Source organism: Phallusia mammillata, chromosome 4, assembly GCF_965637545.1.
Source record: "Phallusia mammillata chromosome 4, kaPhaMamm4.hap1.1, whole genome shotgun sequence".
Lineage (NCBI taxonomy): Eukaryota > Metazoa > Chordata > Ascidiacea > Phlebobranchia > Ascidiidae > Phallusia > Phallusia mammillata.
Genome location: NC_137255.1, coordinates 9974590 through 9989982, shown reverse-complemented (window position 1 = coordinate 9989982; position 15393 = coordinate 9974590). Strand labels below are relative to the sequence as shown.

At 35.7% G+C, this 15393-nt stretch overlaps 1 protein-coding gene across 1 annotated transcript; it reads left to right on the top strand.

The window, feature by feature from the left end:
• Positions 1-201: 201 nt before the first annotated feature.
• Positions 202-15004, top strand: LOC145224322 (uncharacterized). The gene is made up of 16 exons (XM_080090791.1): positions 202-465; positions 1094-1191; positions 1253-1363; positions 1807-2007; positions 2391-2492; positions 6060-6171; positions 6405-6582; positions 7345-7460; positions 8229-8347; positions 8671-8827; positions 9619-9784; positions 10292-10501; positions 12383-12494; positions 12865-12998; positions 13504-13684; positions 14184-15004. Exons 1-16 carry the CDS (start codon positions 285-287, stop codon positions 14412-14414), a joined length of 2409 nt encoding a protein of 802 aa, XP_079946917.1. The 5' UTR covers positions 202-284; the 3' UTR covers positions 14415-15004.
• Positions 15005-15393: the final 389 nt, after the last annotated feature.

Genomic DNA, 15393 nt, shown 5'->3' with positions numbered 1-15393 from the left:
AATATCAACGCGCAAATCGATTGGCGTGCCCATGAAAAACCACCTCGCGTGCCAACCTTGGCCGCGTGCCAGATGTTGCCGACCCCTGTAACTTGCTAGAATTAAAGGCAATCGACAAACCTTGAAAAAAGGCAAAGTGCAGCCCTAATAAAATCATTTACGTTTTTACGATTTTTATGTTTTGCTATTGGGAAAGTCCCATGTAAAATCTGGCGGGGTTTTAATTCTTAAACTTCTCTGTCTCTTCTTGATTCCAATTTAAATTGTTTACGTTGAAATCTGTCATGCATTCACCTCAGAAAGATCGGCCGAAAACGTGGAATAACAACCGTCGTGGAAAACCACCGAAGTACGAATACAAAAAGCTGAATGAAATTGTTGATTCACCGCAAAATGCAAGGGAAATCGTTAATATTTATGGAGTAGTTATTGATTGCAGACCAGCAAAAAAATCCAAAGGATCAGGTAATAGAAAGACGTATTTACCCTTGTTTCTTACTTTACAAATTGTCTAAAATTTTAGAAAAAAACGCTGTGTGCTAAAAATATTACTTTGTGACTTGCCCGCTATAAATTTGTAGTTTACAGCTAAATAGTTATGTGACTCTGTAAAAATGGAGAATTATTGATGAAAGTTTCCATACCGTAAAAGGCAAATGTATGTTTTAGTTTTTTTTATTTGGGAAAAACGGTATTTATTGATTGTAATAGAACTTAATGCAGTCTGCAGAGTGTGGCAGCTGCATACGCGATTTAAAAAAATAATTTGTTGTACGCCAACATTTGGGGTGCATGTAAAAAATTTGCACCAAAGGCATTTAGTTGGGCTCTCTTGACCTCTTTTACTTGCTTTGCGCCTGCTGAAATTGGTCTTGCACTTGAACTTCTGGGTTGTGCATGCGCGCACGCGGGACATGTAGGTGCTGCACGCACGAGATCTCATCAGGAACTGCCATGTTCTGCAGACTGGATTTTAATTAGTGTTTCATAATGCAGTGTACTGTTCCCTTTATTGAACAAACATATTGATTATAAACTATAGTATACTTCTTTAAGAAAAGCAGCAATTGTTTATTTCTATCATGTTCGACAGATTTCTATTCAACTTTGAGACTTGTTGATCCATCATACTGCAAAAATGAAGGCTTAAAAATTATGCTTTTCCATTCAGATTCAGAACAACTGCCAGAGGTTAATAAGCGTTTACTCCAATATTTTTTTATGTTTTTGGTAATATATTTGTCATCTCTAGGCACAAGAGTTTGATGTAATTCGTTTGCATCGAGTGAGAATCGATAGTTTCATGGGACAAGTGTCACTTATAAGTTCCCGCTGGTGGTCATGGGTACTTTGGCCTGGAAAGGTATATATATTTGTTTTTTATCCTTTGGCCTGGAATCATATGTATTTTTTGTTTAACAAACTTCGTGGTCAAGGGATCACCAATTTGATACATGACAAAAGCAAAGTGTATCAGAGGGCGAAAAGTTTGGAAAGAATATTTCAACTTAAGTTTAATCTGAAATAAATTTCTTTAGCAAACAAAAGAATAAAAATCTGAAAGGCCAGATGATGTTATCCATTGTACAGCATTTGACCCATAAGTTTATCTGTTGTAAAATGAATTCATTATAAATTTGAACTTTTCAATCTCTTTATTTGTACAAAATTGCACAAACTGACATTACGTAAATTTAAAATCCATTAAGCCTTATTGAAATAGATATTTATTAGTGCTAATCACAAAATGTTAAATGGTGTTGTTAGTTTGCATAAATTTGATGCAAATGTATTTGGGTCACTCAGGCTGTTAATGACATGGAGTCTGGGGTGTCAGGATCAGATTCATACACCTTGCTTGAAACAGACAAGAAGCATGTGAAAGAGTTAAGAAATTGGGTCAAGGTTCACAACTTTCAGGGATTACATTTGGATGGCATCGCTACTGATGAAAACATCAAACTATGTCAAGTTGATTGTGGACACTTTTTCAACTGGATTGGCCAAGTGGGTTTATTTTTATTCCACAAATGAATGCTTAATTTGGATGACACAATTTATTCTTCTTTTTCTGGTTACTTAACAAGGCCCCTTTTATTCAATGCATTAATATTCTTTGCCCATGATTAGTTTTTCATGAATTACCATGCTTTTTCATTTTGTTTATTCAATTTTAGACTGATTAGGGACATCCTAATTTTTGTGGCATAAAAAATATTTTGATGTTTAAGACATTTGTACTGACCAAATATATTTTTTTGCTGACAGAAAGATTAAATCAACATTACTGATATATGTTTTTTTATGTTTGTGTAAATATATATATGGTTTTGATATATGTGTCCTCTGTGTTAAAAAAAATAAAAAGTGTGATTTTCTTTTAATCAAAGGTGATTGGAATAGCAATACCAAAGCCTGATGCTGCAGTATTAAAAGTTTGGGATGGCACTTTACCCACACACAAAATTGCGACTTCAAATGCAATTGATGAGGTCAGTGGTTTAACATAATATATGTATAAATACATATATATATGTTAAATTTACTCGAATGTCAACTCATTTATGATTTAGTGGACTGATAAAAACTTGAATGCAGTAACATTAAACAGTTATGTCAAAAATTTGACAAGGCTGTGCACTATTTTCTTTTTGTGTGGTTTTTATGGGTCCCCTTCCCTGAAGGGGACACATATTGTTTTTGTCCGTATTTTTTTTTCTTTTTTTCTTTTTTCTGTCTAACGCTGGCTTGTGAGACCCGTTTGGTCAAGAAAAAGTGCTTAAAATTTATTGAAATTTGGACATATGTTAGATATTAATCCAAACTTGGTCCACCTGAAGTTTGACCCCAAATTACCCAGCGGTTCACCCACAGGCCCCCGAAACGCAAAATTTTTAACGCTCGTTTGTAACGCTTGTTTGGTCAAGAAAGAGTGCTTTAAATTTATTGAAATTTGGACATATGTTAGATATTAATCCAAACTTGGTCCACCTGAAGTTTGACTCCAAATTACCCAGCGGTTCACCCACAGGCCCCCGAAACGTAAAATTTTTAACGCTGGTTTGTAACGCTCGTTTGGTAAAGAAAGAGTTCTTTAAATTTATTGAAATTTGGACACATGTTAGATATTAATCCAAACTTGGTCCACCTGCAGTTTGACCCCGATTGACCCAGCGGTTCACCCACAGGCCCCCGAAACGTACATTTTTTAACGCTGGTTTGGTAAAGAAAAAGTACTTCAAATTTATTCAAATTTGGACATATCTTAGTTATCAATCTGAACTTGATTCTCTAGAAGTTTGACCCCGAATGACCCAGCGGTTCACCCACAGGCCCCCGAAACGTAAATGTGTCTAACGCTCGTTTGGTCAAGAAAGACACTGTAGGCAGAAGTACCAAGAGAGTAACTCACTGGTTTACGGTAGCGGGAGGGCTCAGCTTGACGTCGGACAGACGTTTTACGAGACGTCGTTTCAGTGATTAGAAATCAGCTGTTGTGCACAGCAATGCTATGTCATTTTATTAAGTTATCACTCACGTTTTTAGTTTTGGCGAAGGTTTTACACCTATGACATGATTTAAACCTAATAACCGTGCTTCGGTTTTGTATATGTCGAGCAAAACTTTGTTAATCGAAGTAAAGATGAAAAAGTTAACTTGACTTTTTTGCCAAATAAATGTTTTTTTAAATGCTCGTTGTCAGGTTGGCCGCCGCATGATCACGGGTTACTTAAGGTCAACTAGTAGGTATTACAAACACAGTTCAGACCTTTCTTTCGTCATAACGTAGCGTTTTTTTGACAATCAATTTAGGAGTCAATACTCATGTATAAATTAGGCTTAACAAAAGTCAAACAGTCGTTTGGCGTGTGCACACTGAGAGGTTACTACAGGTCAATGGTACTTGTTTTGCGAAACAAAGTTAAATGAAAAACAATTTGTTATGTATACACTTGTAGCAAATTGCTTTTTAATTTAAAGTGTCTGTAACACAACTGTTACAGCTTTCTAAAAAAAAATGTGTTCAAAATCCGACCTTGGACGACAATATCTTGGTCAAAGCAAGAGATTAGATTAAAGTATTTGTTACGTTTTTTAATGTTTTTGTAATTACATGACAATAAGAGTGCAAAAAGAATACGAACAATTTTTGTTGTTGGGTTAATGCTTTCTAAAAATTTGTCCTTAAGAATCTAAAAATCACCGCAACATTTGTTTACTGTAAATCTGCACAAACGCGCGTGTGGGGACCCATTTGTTCTTGTTTACAAAAACAATCATATGTGTAGATCAAATGATGTGTATAGTAAATTGGTAAATATCATATAGAATATATAAAATGGAAGTATATCAGAAAGCCACTCTTCTAGTTATTTTTATGGGTCCCCTTCCTTGAAGGGGACACATCTTGATTTTACTCGATTTCTTTTTTTTTTTTTCTTTTTTTTTCTTTTTTTTTTTTTTCTTCCCAAGTTTGTCCACCCCATTTTGCCCTGAAATGTTTGATGGATTTGGATGAAACTTTCACAGATGGTAGATATAGTTGTGTAGATGTGCCATCTGCTTCGTTTGTCATGATAACCCCAGTGTTTACCCCACTAGCCCCCTAAAATGGGTAAATTTTGAACAATGTCCGAATTGGATGAAATTTGGACAGTTTGTTTATTGTGCCATTTTAGGGCATCGTTTGTTGTGTTTTACCCTGTAGCCCCAATGTTTACCCCACTAGCCCCCTAAAATGGGTGATTTTTTAAACAATGTCCGAATTGGATGAAATTTGGACAGTTTGTTTATTGTGCCATTTTAGGGCATCGTTTGTTGTGTTTTACCCTGTAGCCCCAATATTTACCCCACTAGCCCCCTAAAATGGGTGATTTTTTAAACAATGTCCGAATTGGATGAAATTTGGACAGTTTGTTTATTGTGCCATTTTAGGGCATCGTTTGTTGTGTTTTACCCTGTAGCCCCAATATTTACCCCACTAGCCCCCTAAAATGGGTGATTTTTTAAACAATGTCCGAATTGGATGAAATTTGGACAGTTTGTTCATTGTGCCATTTTAGGCCATCGTTTGTTGTGTTTTACCCTGTAGCCCCAATATTTACCCCACTAGCCCCCTAAAATGGGTGATTTTTTATACAATGTCCGAATTGGATGAAATTTGGACAGTTTGTTCATTGTGCTATTTTAGGGCATCGTTTGTTGTGTTTTACCCTGTAGCCCCAATATTTACCCCACTAGCCTCCTAAAATGGGTGATTTTTTAAACAATGTCTGATTTGGATGAAATTTGAACAGTTTGTTCATTGTGCCATTTTAGGGCATCGTTTGTTGTGTTTTACCCTGTAGCCCCAATATTTACCCCACTAGACTCCAAAAATGGGTGATTTTTTAAACAATGTCAGATTTCGATGAAATTTGGACAGTTTGTTCATTGTTCCATATTAGGGCGTCGATTATTGTGTTTCACCATGTAGCCCAACATTTAGTGCTTAAGCCACCTATTGTTTATAAAACGTCCGATTTGGATGAATTTTTGATAGTTTTTTGAATTTGGCATTTGTAGCTGTCGAATATTGTGTTTCACCCTGCAGCCCTAATATTTACCCTACCAACCCCCCAAAATGGGTGAATTAATTAACAATACATTTTGACAGTTTGTTTAATATGCCATTTTGAGATGTCAGTGTTTTATGCTATTTAGGCACACAAACTTATAAAAATGTCTCAATTGCATGAGATTTGGACAGTTTGTACTTTACAACTTCTTTTTTTAAGTAACACTACCAATCACTGTGTTTGACTTTATAGCAACGTTTCTTATGGTTGTCTGTTTACAACTTTGCGGTTTTGGGGACCCATGAGTTTCTGCCTGCAGAAACAAATCAAGATTATAAAAATGTTGGCTAATATGGGACCCAATATAAATAAATATAGAGAATATATTACAGTTTGCAGAATAGGTTGTAGTGTATATGCTATAGTAAAATGTGCTAAGCCACCCTTCTAGTTTTTATTCAGTTAAATTATTGTTTGTTGAATATAAAAATTCTTCTCTAGGAAACTGAATTTACCATGTTAAGTGATCTACCAGATTTGGATCCTTATGTGGTTGATGTGACAATATACGACAACCATGTAAAAACTTTGAAAAAGTCTGACATCAAAGTTGGCAAGTACAATATATATTTGAATAAGTTACTCAGTGAATAACTTTATCAATTGATTATACAACTTATACTACTGTATACCATATATATATTTGAAGGGTTGTATGAATCCCTCAGGTATAATACAGTTTGCTTACACCAAGTAAAAATGAATGTTTTGCATTTGGAACTTTTTAATCTTTTGATTGGTAAAACTTTTATTACTGTTTGTGAACAATGTAATATTCTTTTAAAGGTTCATATATTCGCTTGTGCAACATGCATGCTTCTCCCAAGTTGACTAGATCTGAGCAGGAGGCAGTTGGTGACAAATCACAGTACATCAGTGAATTGTATTTACATGGTGGTGTGATATTTGACAGAGGAATTTTACCTGTGGATGAAGATATGGATGACACAGTAGAAGTGATACAGTGGGTGTCTCAAGTACAAAGAAACAAATAATTACAAATAAATTTGTGCATCAACTTTGTTTGCAATATTTTTGTAATCAACATTGTTTGCAATATTAGATTTTTCTGACAAGAATTTTTATTTCATGATTTTTTTTGGAATAGTAACTTTAGGAACACTAGACAAGGAATTAAAAAATAGCCTACCATATTCACTTGATTGTACCCTGCTCTCGGTTATAAACGGCATGTTAAGGTGTCACACAATAACGTAAATTGCATGAAATGATGTTAAATAAAATTGATTTGTAAACCTTTTCTGTTGCTACATAGTACAACTGTTTGTCAACAATTTGCCAAGCCAATATGCAAAAGAATTTGAAATGCAAAATAAACCAAAAAACAGGGTGTAGAAATAATATCAGTATGATAATAAAATGTAAACTGCTCTGACTGCCAGGGAACTTATATGTAGTGAATGCATTGTAATGTGGACGTTAACGGTTGCTGTTGTCATCAGTGCAACATAAATAAGCCCAGCAGTTTGTTTTTATCGATCAGAACTTTTTGAAACAATCTGTGCCTGATTTAGGGTAACATAAAAAGCAATGTTGACATTAAGAAAGCGAATAGAATAACTATATTTAAGTAAGTGGAATGCTTTAACTTTAAAATACAACTTTATAGAAAACACAAAGTAAATACACATATGTTTGCTGATATTTTTACAATGTTGATTTAGCAATGCCTAATAGATAAAAATAATCTGTGCATGTTGTATAGAAAGCAAAAGCAAGTTTTAGAGGAACTTCAGCAAAAGCAAAAAGTTGATGAAAACTCAAACAAGCGCACACATTCTCCTATTTCAACCCCCACAAACAGAAAGAAGCAAAGATTGAGTAAGTATTGCTAAAAATGTCACATGCCAAACTTTGCAAACCAGCAGTTTTTGATCATACCTGACAACATAGGGATCATATCTATAATTTTCAACCTATTGTTTAAGACAATATTATTTTCAGTCAACATTCTGTTTGATACAAAAACACAACAAATATGCAATTAACCAGCGATGACTATATCTGCTTCTGTTCTGGTGTGGTTCATTCCATCAAATAATACTCTACATAAGGGGTGGGGAACCTGCGGCCTAAAGGCCACATGCGGCCTTTTAGGGCACTTAGTGCGGCCTTCGATGTAAAAATACATTTTTAGAGACTGCACCAGTCGCTAAAAAATAGACAGGAACGTATTATTTTACCTTTATTTCACATTACTATTTGGTTAGTTATAAGGCAGCGGTTTTCAAACAAGACCAATGGTCCCATAGTGGTACATAAAGCAATTTCCATAGGACTACCAAAAACCCAAGGTTCTACAATCTTACTTGTGTTACAAAAGGACAATTGTTTGCTCATAATCGAATGTGTTAAACTCGTCTGTGATGCCACAAGCTGCTCTTAGATCATTGATGTTTGTAAACAAGCAAATTCCTAGGTTAAATAAATCCTGAATGTTGTAGTGAAGGTGAAAATGTACCGAGGAATTTTAATTAGCTTGGGCTGTAAGAGTTACTACAACTCTATGAGGAAATAGCAAATCGACCTTTAAAACAAAAACTTTAGAAACTGGCTGTTTCTTTGTTATAACTATCAACTGCTGAACAGATATTGAAGTCAGTCCCTCAGATGATGGCTACCAAACCCCACCTCAGCATTTGGGAGACGCTTCAAAAGACACCAGTCCCATTCTACAGAATAGCATAGTTGAAAAAATTGCTACACCGGTAGGAAAAATAGAAGTTAATCAGATTGTTTCTATGCTGTTTTTGTGTGTTGCATGCGAACAGCAAGCTCTCCTAAAGTTGGAACTTTGTGTATGTGATGTGTTTGAGTTATATCATATGTTGGCTCTTGCGGTGTGTTCAAATATTGTTCCCTCTTAATCATTGCAAATCCGTATCAGAAATATGCGCTCTATTAAAAATTTATGGTTGCAAATATGTAATTTAAAGAAAACATCAAGTTAGTGTTTTGATTACTGGTTTCTCTTTTTTTACCTTAGCTGATTAAAGGGCTTGAAGGTTTGTAAACTTTTTTTTTCATTCAGAGCCAGGATACACTTGAAATGTTGATGGAAATGGACAACGCCGCTCAACCTCAAGTTCTGCCGGACAGTAATCTGACCAACATGTCCGATTCTGATGACGTATCAACTCAAAACAGTGCGTCATCTGTCTTACGATGTCATCAAGACTCGCATACTGGTAATATACTTTAAAGCAAGACCCACATTTTATGAAATGAAAAATGTAAAGCTTAAAAACTCAAAAAAACTTCTAATTATTTCGAACATGAAGGAAAATAACAATAGGTCAACAATAAGTACAGTGCACAAAATATAGTTTATGGGTACCAGGATATAGTATTTGTCATTGGAAAAACTGGTAAAAGTTGCAGCTCAACCGTAACTGATAATAAAATGCAGTAAAGCTATAGGGAGGAAAACTGTTGAGCAGTGTTAGATATTACGAACAGTTGTGTGACTAGGGCTTCCAGCTAAATCGGGTTTGCATACATGGAAGCATCTTTAAGTCCATAATACTTTTGTACCTCAAATTTTTGCTTGGAATAGATGTAGCAAACTATCTACCGATAGAAGCTTGAAATGATAACAGACGAGTTAGCAAGTGGGCGGTCAGTTCATTTAAGTGTTACGCAACTTACGCCTGAAAACCCCGGCATGCCTGGGCGGGCCCGACCAATTCGTTCAGTCAGTCACAAAAGCGCTAAAGGGTCACAAAAAGAAAGTAGTGCACCTCTTATGTAGCTTCAGATAAATCTGTCTTAAATTTCCGATGTTATTTAACCAGTTTACAATTCAAAAGATCTATGTTTTGACTCTGTTGCCTGAGATTTAGCTGCAAAAGAGCTGAGCATTAAAAAAGGTTTGGGCTAAAGTTTAACTTATAAGTTCTAAAGGTTTCAAATATCACTAAAAGATTGAAACAGAATTTGTACATTGCTTACAGAAAAACACATATTACTTGTTATACAGTCGTGTTCGGTGACAGCTCACCACTCAACGTCACCAAAATCCGTGACGTCATTAACGCTGACGTACCTGTAAGAACTTCAAAGCTTTTCCGGATTCGCGCAAAAATCCAGAGATGTTCGAACATTGACCAACTGGTTTACCATCATTGTCCGGCCACGGGAATAAAGTATGTCGCCTAATAACATTACTTGTAATTGTACGTTTTGTAGTAATATTGTCATTTTGATGTTGTTGTTTTTTGTTCTTATACTAAATTTACGTAACTTTTGTCAGAAAAGATAAAAACCGTTTTGGTAGACAAACTGACGTTGAATTTAGAGATACACTTAATAATGACCATTAAAGTTTTTTTTAAGTTTCTGTTCAAAAACGGTATCGAAAAACACTGCAGGATAATGATCTTTTAGAGGTAACTTTCCGTACATTTTATTCAGTGTTGGAAATAAGTCTAGTCTAAGAGACAGTAGCCTTATTTGCACACCAGCAAGGATTTTTGTGTGATTGTTAAACTGCGCTTAGTGCAAAAAACGTTACTTTTTGTCGTTTTGTGTTTGCTTGCGTATTTTATGTTGAACACCATTCCAGTGCACGATGACATCGCAAATATCCTACATTTGCCAACAACATCAGCTGACTTAATATTGGCCTAAACACAATTAGAAATCTATTTCAGTATTCCAGCCACAAACGATGGCGAAAATCTTGAAATACCGGATGATTTGCATGAATGGCTCAACGAGTGGCGAAAAATGAGTGGATTCGATCAAAACCAATCGGCGCGAGATGGCGATCGAGAGTCAATATTGAACACATCAATTGAAAGTCTTGAGGAAGAAGAAACGAACACACAATGGCCGGTGCCCGGATTGCCAGAAAACATCAAGTACAAATTATTTTGCTGTGTGGTTTATCTGAGTAATCTAGTACAGGAGTTACCAAACTTTTAACGTTTTTTTGATTAACGTGGTTCTGCACAAATGACAATCCCAAACGTAAGCTGTCAAGAAACAACAAAAAAACTAGTAATTGTCTTGAAAATACAAATACAATTTTGAAGACGGAGCAGTACAGTGCTTCACATAATCGTAGAAAAATAAAAAATCTTTGTTATTATATTTTGCCTCTTTGAATGCTATAATAAACAATGACGTCTGCAGCCATAGGCGCCCACTTGCTAAAATCGGCGGGGAGGCAGAATTTTATAACTCGGTAAAGACGGAAATATTCAGCCCGGACGTCACTTAACGTCGCAAGTTACACCCTTTGCAGTGTTTCGGTACTAGTATACATAACATTAGCAGCCGAAGCCGACCCAACTATACAGTAATACATTTTTTCATCCCCGCAACAATTATTACAAAGCATGTTTTATTTTTACGCAACAAGGCGCACATGCGTCTAAAAAGCCATTATAATAATCGTTTCTTACGTTTCTAGGTCGTTTGGTTGGTTTCAACCATGTTTTCTATTTACACAGGAAATTGCATGTAACGCATTTAAGTTTAGTTTATTTTAAATCAGGAATTACCAAAGTAAAGCCCGCGAAGGTTTTTGTTCTAAATATATATCTTGGAAAATAACGAGTCAACCGTTGAAAGTTAATTTGCCACCAAAGAGTTCCCACAACAACATGTGGTCTTAAGTTTACCTAGTTTTACACTTCACAGGACGCATAAAAATGATCCAAAAACAGTTTGTTACATCACAGACAAGACTTAAAGTATCAATGCTTTCGTTACTGTGCGTGTACAGGTGCCTTTCTTTGTTAATTGTGATGACATAAATGAGAAGTTAGTAATTTATGTCACATAATTTTATAGTTCGACAGTAGCGCTATCTCTTAATAATATTGTATAGCTCCTGCTGGTCCCACAAAAGCGCTTTGTAGACCACAGTTGCGGAACGGCGCTGCGTTTGTGCTTGTAAGCGATGTGGCCGTCTAATGTCATTTTCATGTTATGCGGCATGCTTTTCATGTTATTTTCATGTTACCCTGAAAAAAAAATTGGCTACCCCCTTTGTAAACGATGTCAATTTGTGTCGATGTTGCTGACCGAGTTTTAGCAAACACTTCTTGCATGTTTTTATCCAATGGTTCATTGCATATAACCAGGGTTGCCATCGACATGGAACTCGAAATAAGGACACACGAACAATTGGACTTTCATGTCAAAGGACACACGAACAAATTGGACTTTCATGTCGAAACAAACGTTTTTGAATCTTTGCATTTATACGAGCCTTGACATATCACATGTCATATTTCTTTTTGCCAGGAACAATCTGTTCCAACTCCTTGTTCGTAGAAAACACGTAGTGCATCTCACGACAGCCCAGATCTAGGTTTACTTTTAGCAGGGATTTGACTTGTAATTGTTAAAAAAAAGGACAAATCTTAGAAATAAGGACGGTATGGCAACCCTGCATATAACACTTCAAGTATACGTTTGTGACGTAACAATATGCGTTGTTTGATTTTTCAGAAAGGTTTGTCGGTTCAAACTAGGCAGTTGTTGACTGTGCAGTAGTACAGAGTTACTACAAAACTGTGTGTGCATAAATTAGCGCAAAACTGGTTTATGACGTAGTCAGCGACGCAAATACCCGGGGAGGCGGCGCCTCCCCGCCTCCCCATAAGTGGGCGCCAGTGTCTGCAGCTAATAAAAGTAATGTTGCGGATAGAATTTACATCATTTTTACGTTTTCGTTATTTAAGGTACTAATATTTTGCAACAGTAACTTTAACATTGTTGCTTGATTATAGAATGTCGACCTTCCGAGATCCAAACGACAAATCTGATTGGCAAAATATGATTTGCAAGAATCACGTGATCAGAAAACGAAAGTGCGGCTCGGAAAAATTTACGATTTTATACGTAAGTGCAAAATAAGGCCATGCTAAATATCTACAACAACACGTCATACAAAAGATATTTTTACTTAACATTTATCAACACACAGCTTTTACCCCGATAGGTATTTGTTTATTATTTTTAAAAACGCCAATTGTGTGTGTGAATGGGGCTTTTTTGGGTCGAAAATATAATTTTTCAAATGAGTAACACATCAAGCTCAGTTATAAATTGCTTTATTGCGATTCTTTGATTTAAATATTATCTGCATTTGTTCAAAGTACTAAACCGTATGCCGAAATTCCTACAGTGGTTACGACCTTTTTCTATTGTTCTTTAATAATTAATCAACTTTAACTCTTTAATTAATTAACTTTAACACGTTTCGTTTTAGGACTCACAATGCGAAGAAAGCTTGGTGAACTTGGCAGGAAATTACAACAGGGTGGTGAGAATCACCAGCAGGAACGAAATGACGTCATCAAGTCTTCCACCCGTGGTTTACCAAGGTGGCATTTACTACTATTGGTAAGTATGCTACGATTTACCAAATCTCACAATTATCAAAAAGATATTTTGAAACCTGGTGCAGTATGGTGCTATGATGGATTTGTATAGATTTACTTTTACACGGAAACATGCAAAATGTTATGTTTAAATAAAACCTGAAAAGTCATAGTTGAATAACCCCACAGTATTTTTCTATTTAAACTTTCGAATGTGTTCTCAGTTAACCAAAAGAACAAAGTACAAACCTTTCTGGCTTACAACTCCAATTTGCCAAGCGCTTTATTGCGATGTGATTATTCCGAACATTTCAAATTGTCATAGGGTACTATTCAGCACGCAATTAAACAGAATTTACGACAAAAAAACATTATCGTGTTTAGCGCAATAAAATAAACTTCCGGTATGTTCATACCTAGGATTCTTTAATTTGTAAAAAATGCAAATATCAACTGTGCTTTTGGAATTAAAAATGCACCGTAAGGACCTTATGATGTCATACAGTCAATGTTAGATTTGTTTTCAGTTCCCCCGGTTGTGTGTCAACTGTGTCAGTTCCTCCTCTTATGGAGGAATCTAAATCATTTCGTTCTTCAAGTCCGACTCAGGCGCTTATGTGTCCTTTGCTCCTGCATCGCTTCTTTCTCCTCATCCAGTTTGCCGACGACACTGACCACTTGGTGGCGACCTTGAGCGGAAAATCGGCGGTACGTTCAAGGATTATTGTTGCACAACTTTCATTAAAAATTAAATAGGCTAATTGCCGCGTTGAGCCCAAAACGTAAGAAAGCGGCAAAAGCATATTTGATATCAGATTTTGAATTTTTGTAAATAGATTTTGCATATATTTAGAGGTGTGTGTACGTTGACGATTTAAGCGCGACAAAACCATTGCTTTTTAAGTGCAGTTTTAGTTCAATAGTTTGCTATGTTTATTTTTTCTTTGTACTTTGGTAAGTTTTTTCTTTAACCCGTTGGTACCCGTGTGTACTACATGTATAAGCCCTCTTCGGTTAAATTAATGTACTTAGTGCCAATTTCGTCTTCTTGAGATGACTTGCCACGTTAACATTGTTCACTTTTAATCTTTACAAACCCATTTTCATATTGGTAGTTAAAAATGCGTTATCGTTTTTATATTAATTAACTAAGCAATTTTGAACCCATTTCTTCAACCTGATTGTTACTATTGTATGTCTTTAAAAGATTTCATTTTTTAACGGAGTCACACCGGAAAAATACCTCGCTGACCCACAGTGTCCATCCACACTAAAAGAAGAACTCTCACGGTTGCTAGGAGACAGTGAAAGCTTAGAAGCTGGCGAACCACCCTTTGTAGAAGTTGTGATAGAAAAGAAATCACGGAGGCCACTAGTCGAAAATGACCCACCTGTTATCCTCTATGACGTCATAAACACCAGATTACGTCAGTGGTGACGTGTGGAAGCGTTCGGTTTTATAATAATTTGTTAGCTTTTTATTGTTTAGTGTTGTAGATTGTCTCTGCCATTTGTTTCTTTTTGGTGTTTTTTTGCTTTTGAATTTGAATCTTAACTGCCTAAATGCAAGAATTCTCTGATGACAGTTCTTCAGTTCTTACATTTGTTCTGACATGAAAAAAATGAAGATGCTTACTGTATTTGTCCAACGTAAATTTAAAACCCAAAAGTTCCGTACTTTATAAATGTGGCATTTGGTTTAGTTTGAATGTGTTAAAGTTGTGTTTGAAATAACTGTTATATTAAAGTATTAACGTTTAAAGCCATGAAGGTCAGTGGTTCTCAACTCGTTCAGGAAGGCTTGAAACAGAATTCGTTGACCTTCTTTTAGTATTTATATACAATCTTCTCCAGTTTATGACCAAATTCAGTGGACCACCTGAAAGTCATCATGAATCACCAGTTGAGAACCATGTGGTTTTTTATTCTTGCACTACCATTACTGAAATTTTCTACAATGTTTCATCACTGCCTTGTTTTCTAAGAGCTTTGTCCGAGAGTCAATAAACTTTTTGCCAAGGTTTGAAATACTTTTGCTGTTTGTACCTGTACCCGAACTTTAGTATAACCCTGCTACTTAACCTAAAATCCAAATAACTGCGTTTTACTTTAATCTAAAACACAAAACTGTTATCTAGCTTTGCAACAAATTGATTTCAATATCTACCAACTTGCTCTTTGAGTCACATGCAGTCTATGACGTAATAATTGATTATTCTGGAATCTTAGCCTGAGAGAAACCTTGACGAACTCTTTTAGAAAAACAATATACCAGGCAAGGGTGTTTTGTCTTGTTGGTAACAGCAAGCCAAATCGCGAGCTGCTGCATAATTGATGAAAACATGAGCGTGTCCATCTTCTGTCTTTATTAAGTGGAATTTTTAGGAGAACCAATTTCGCTGAAGGTTAGCCCCTTA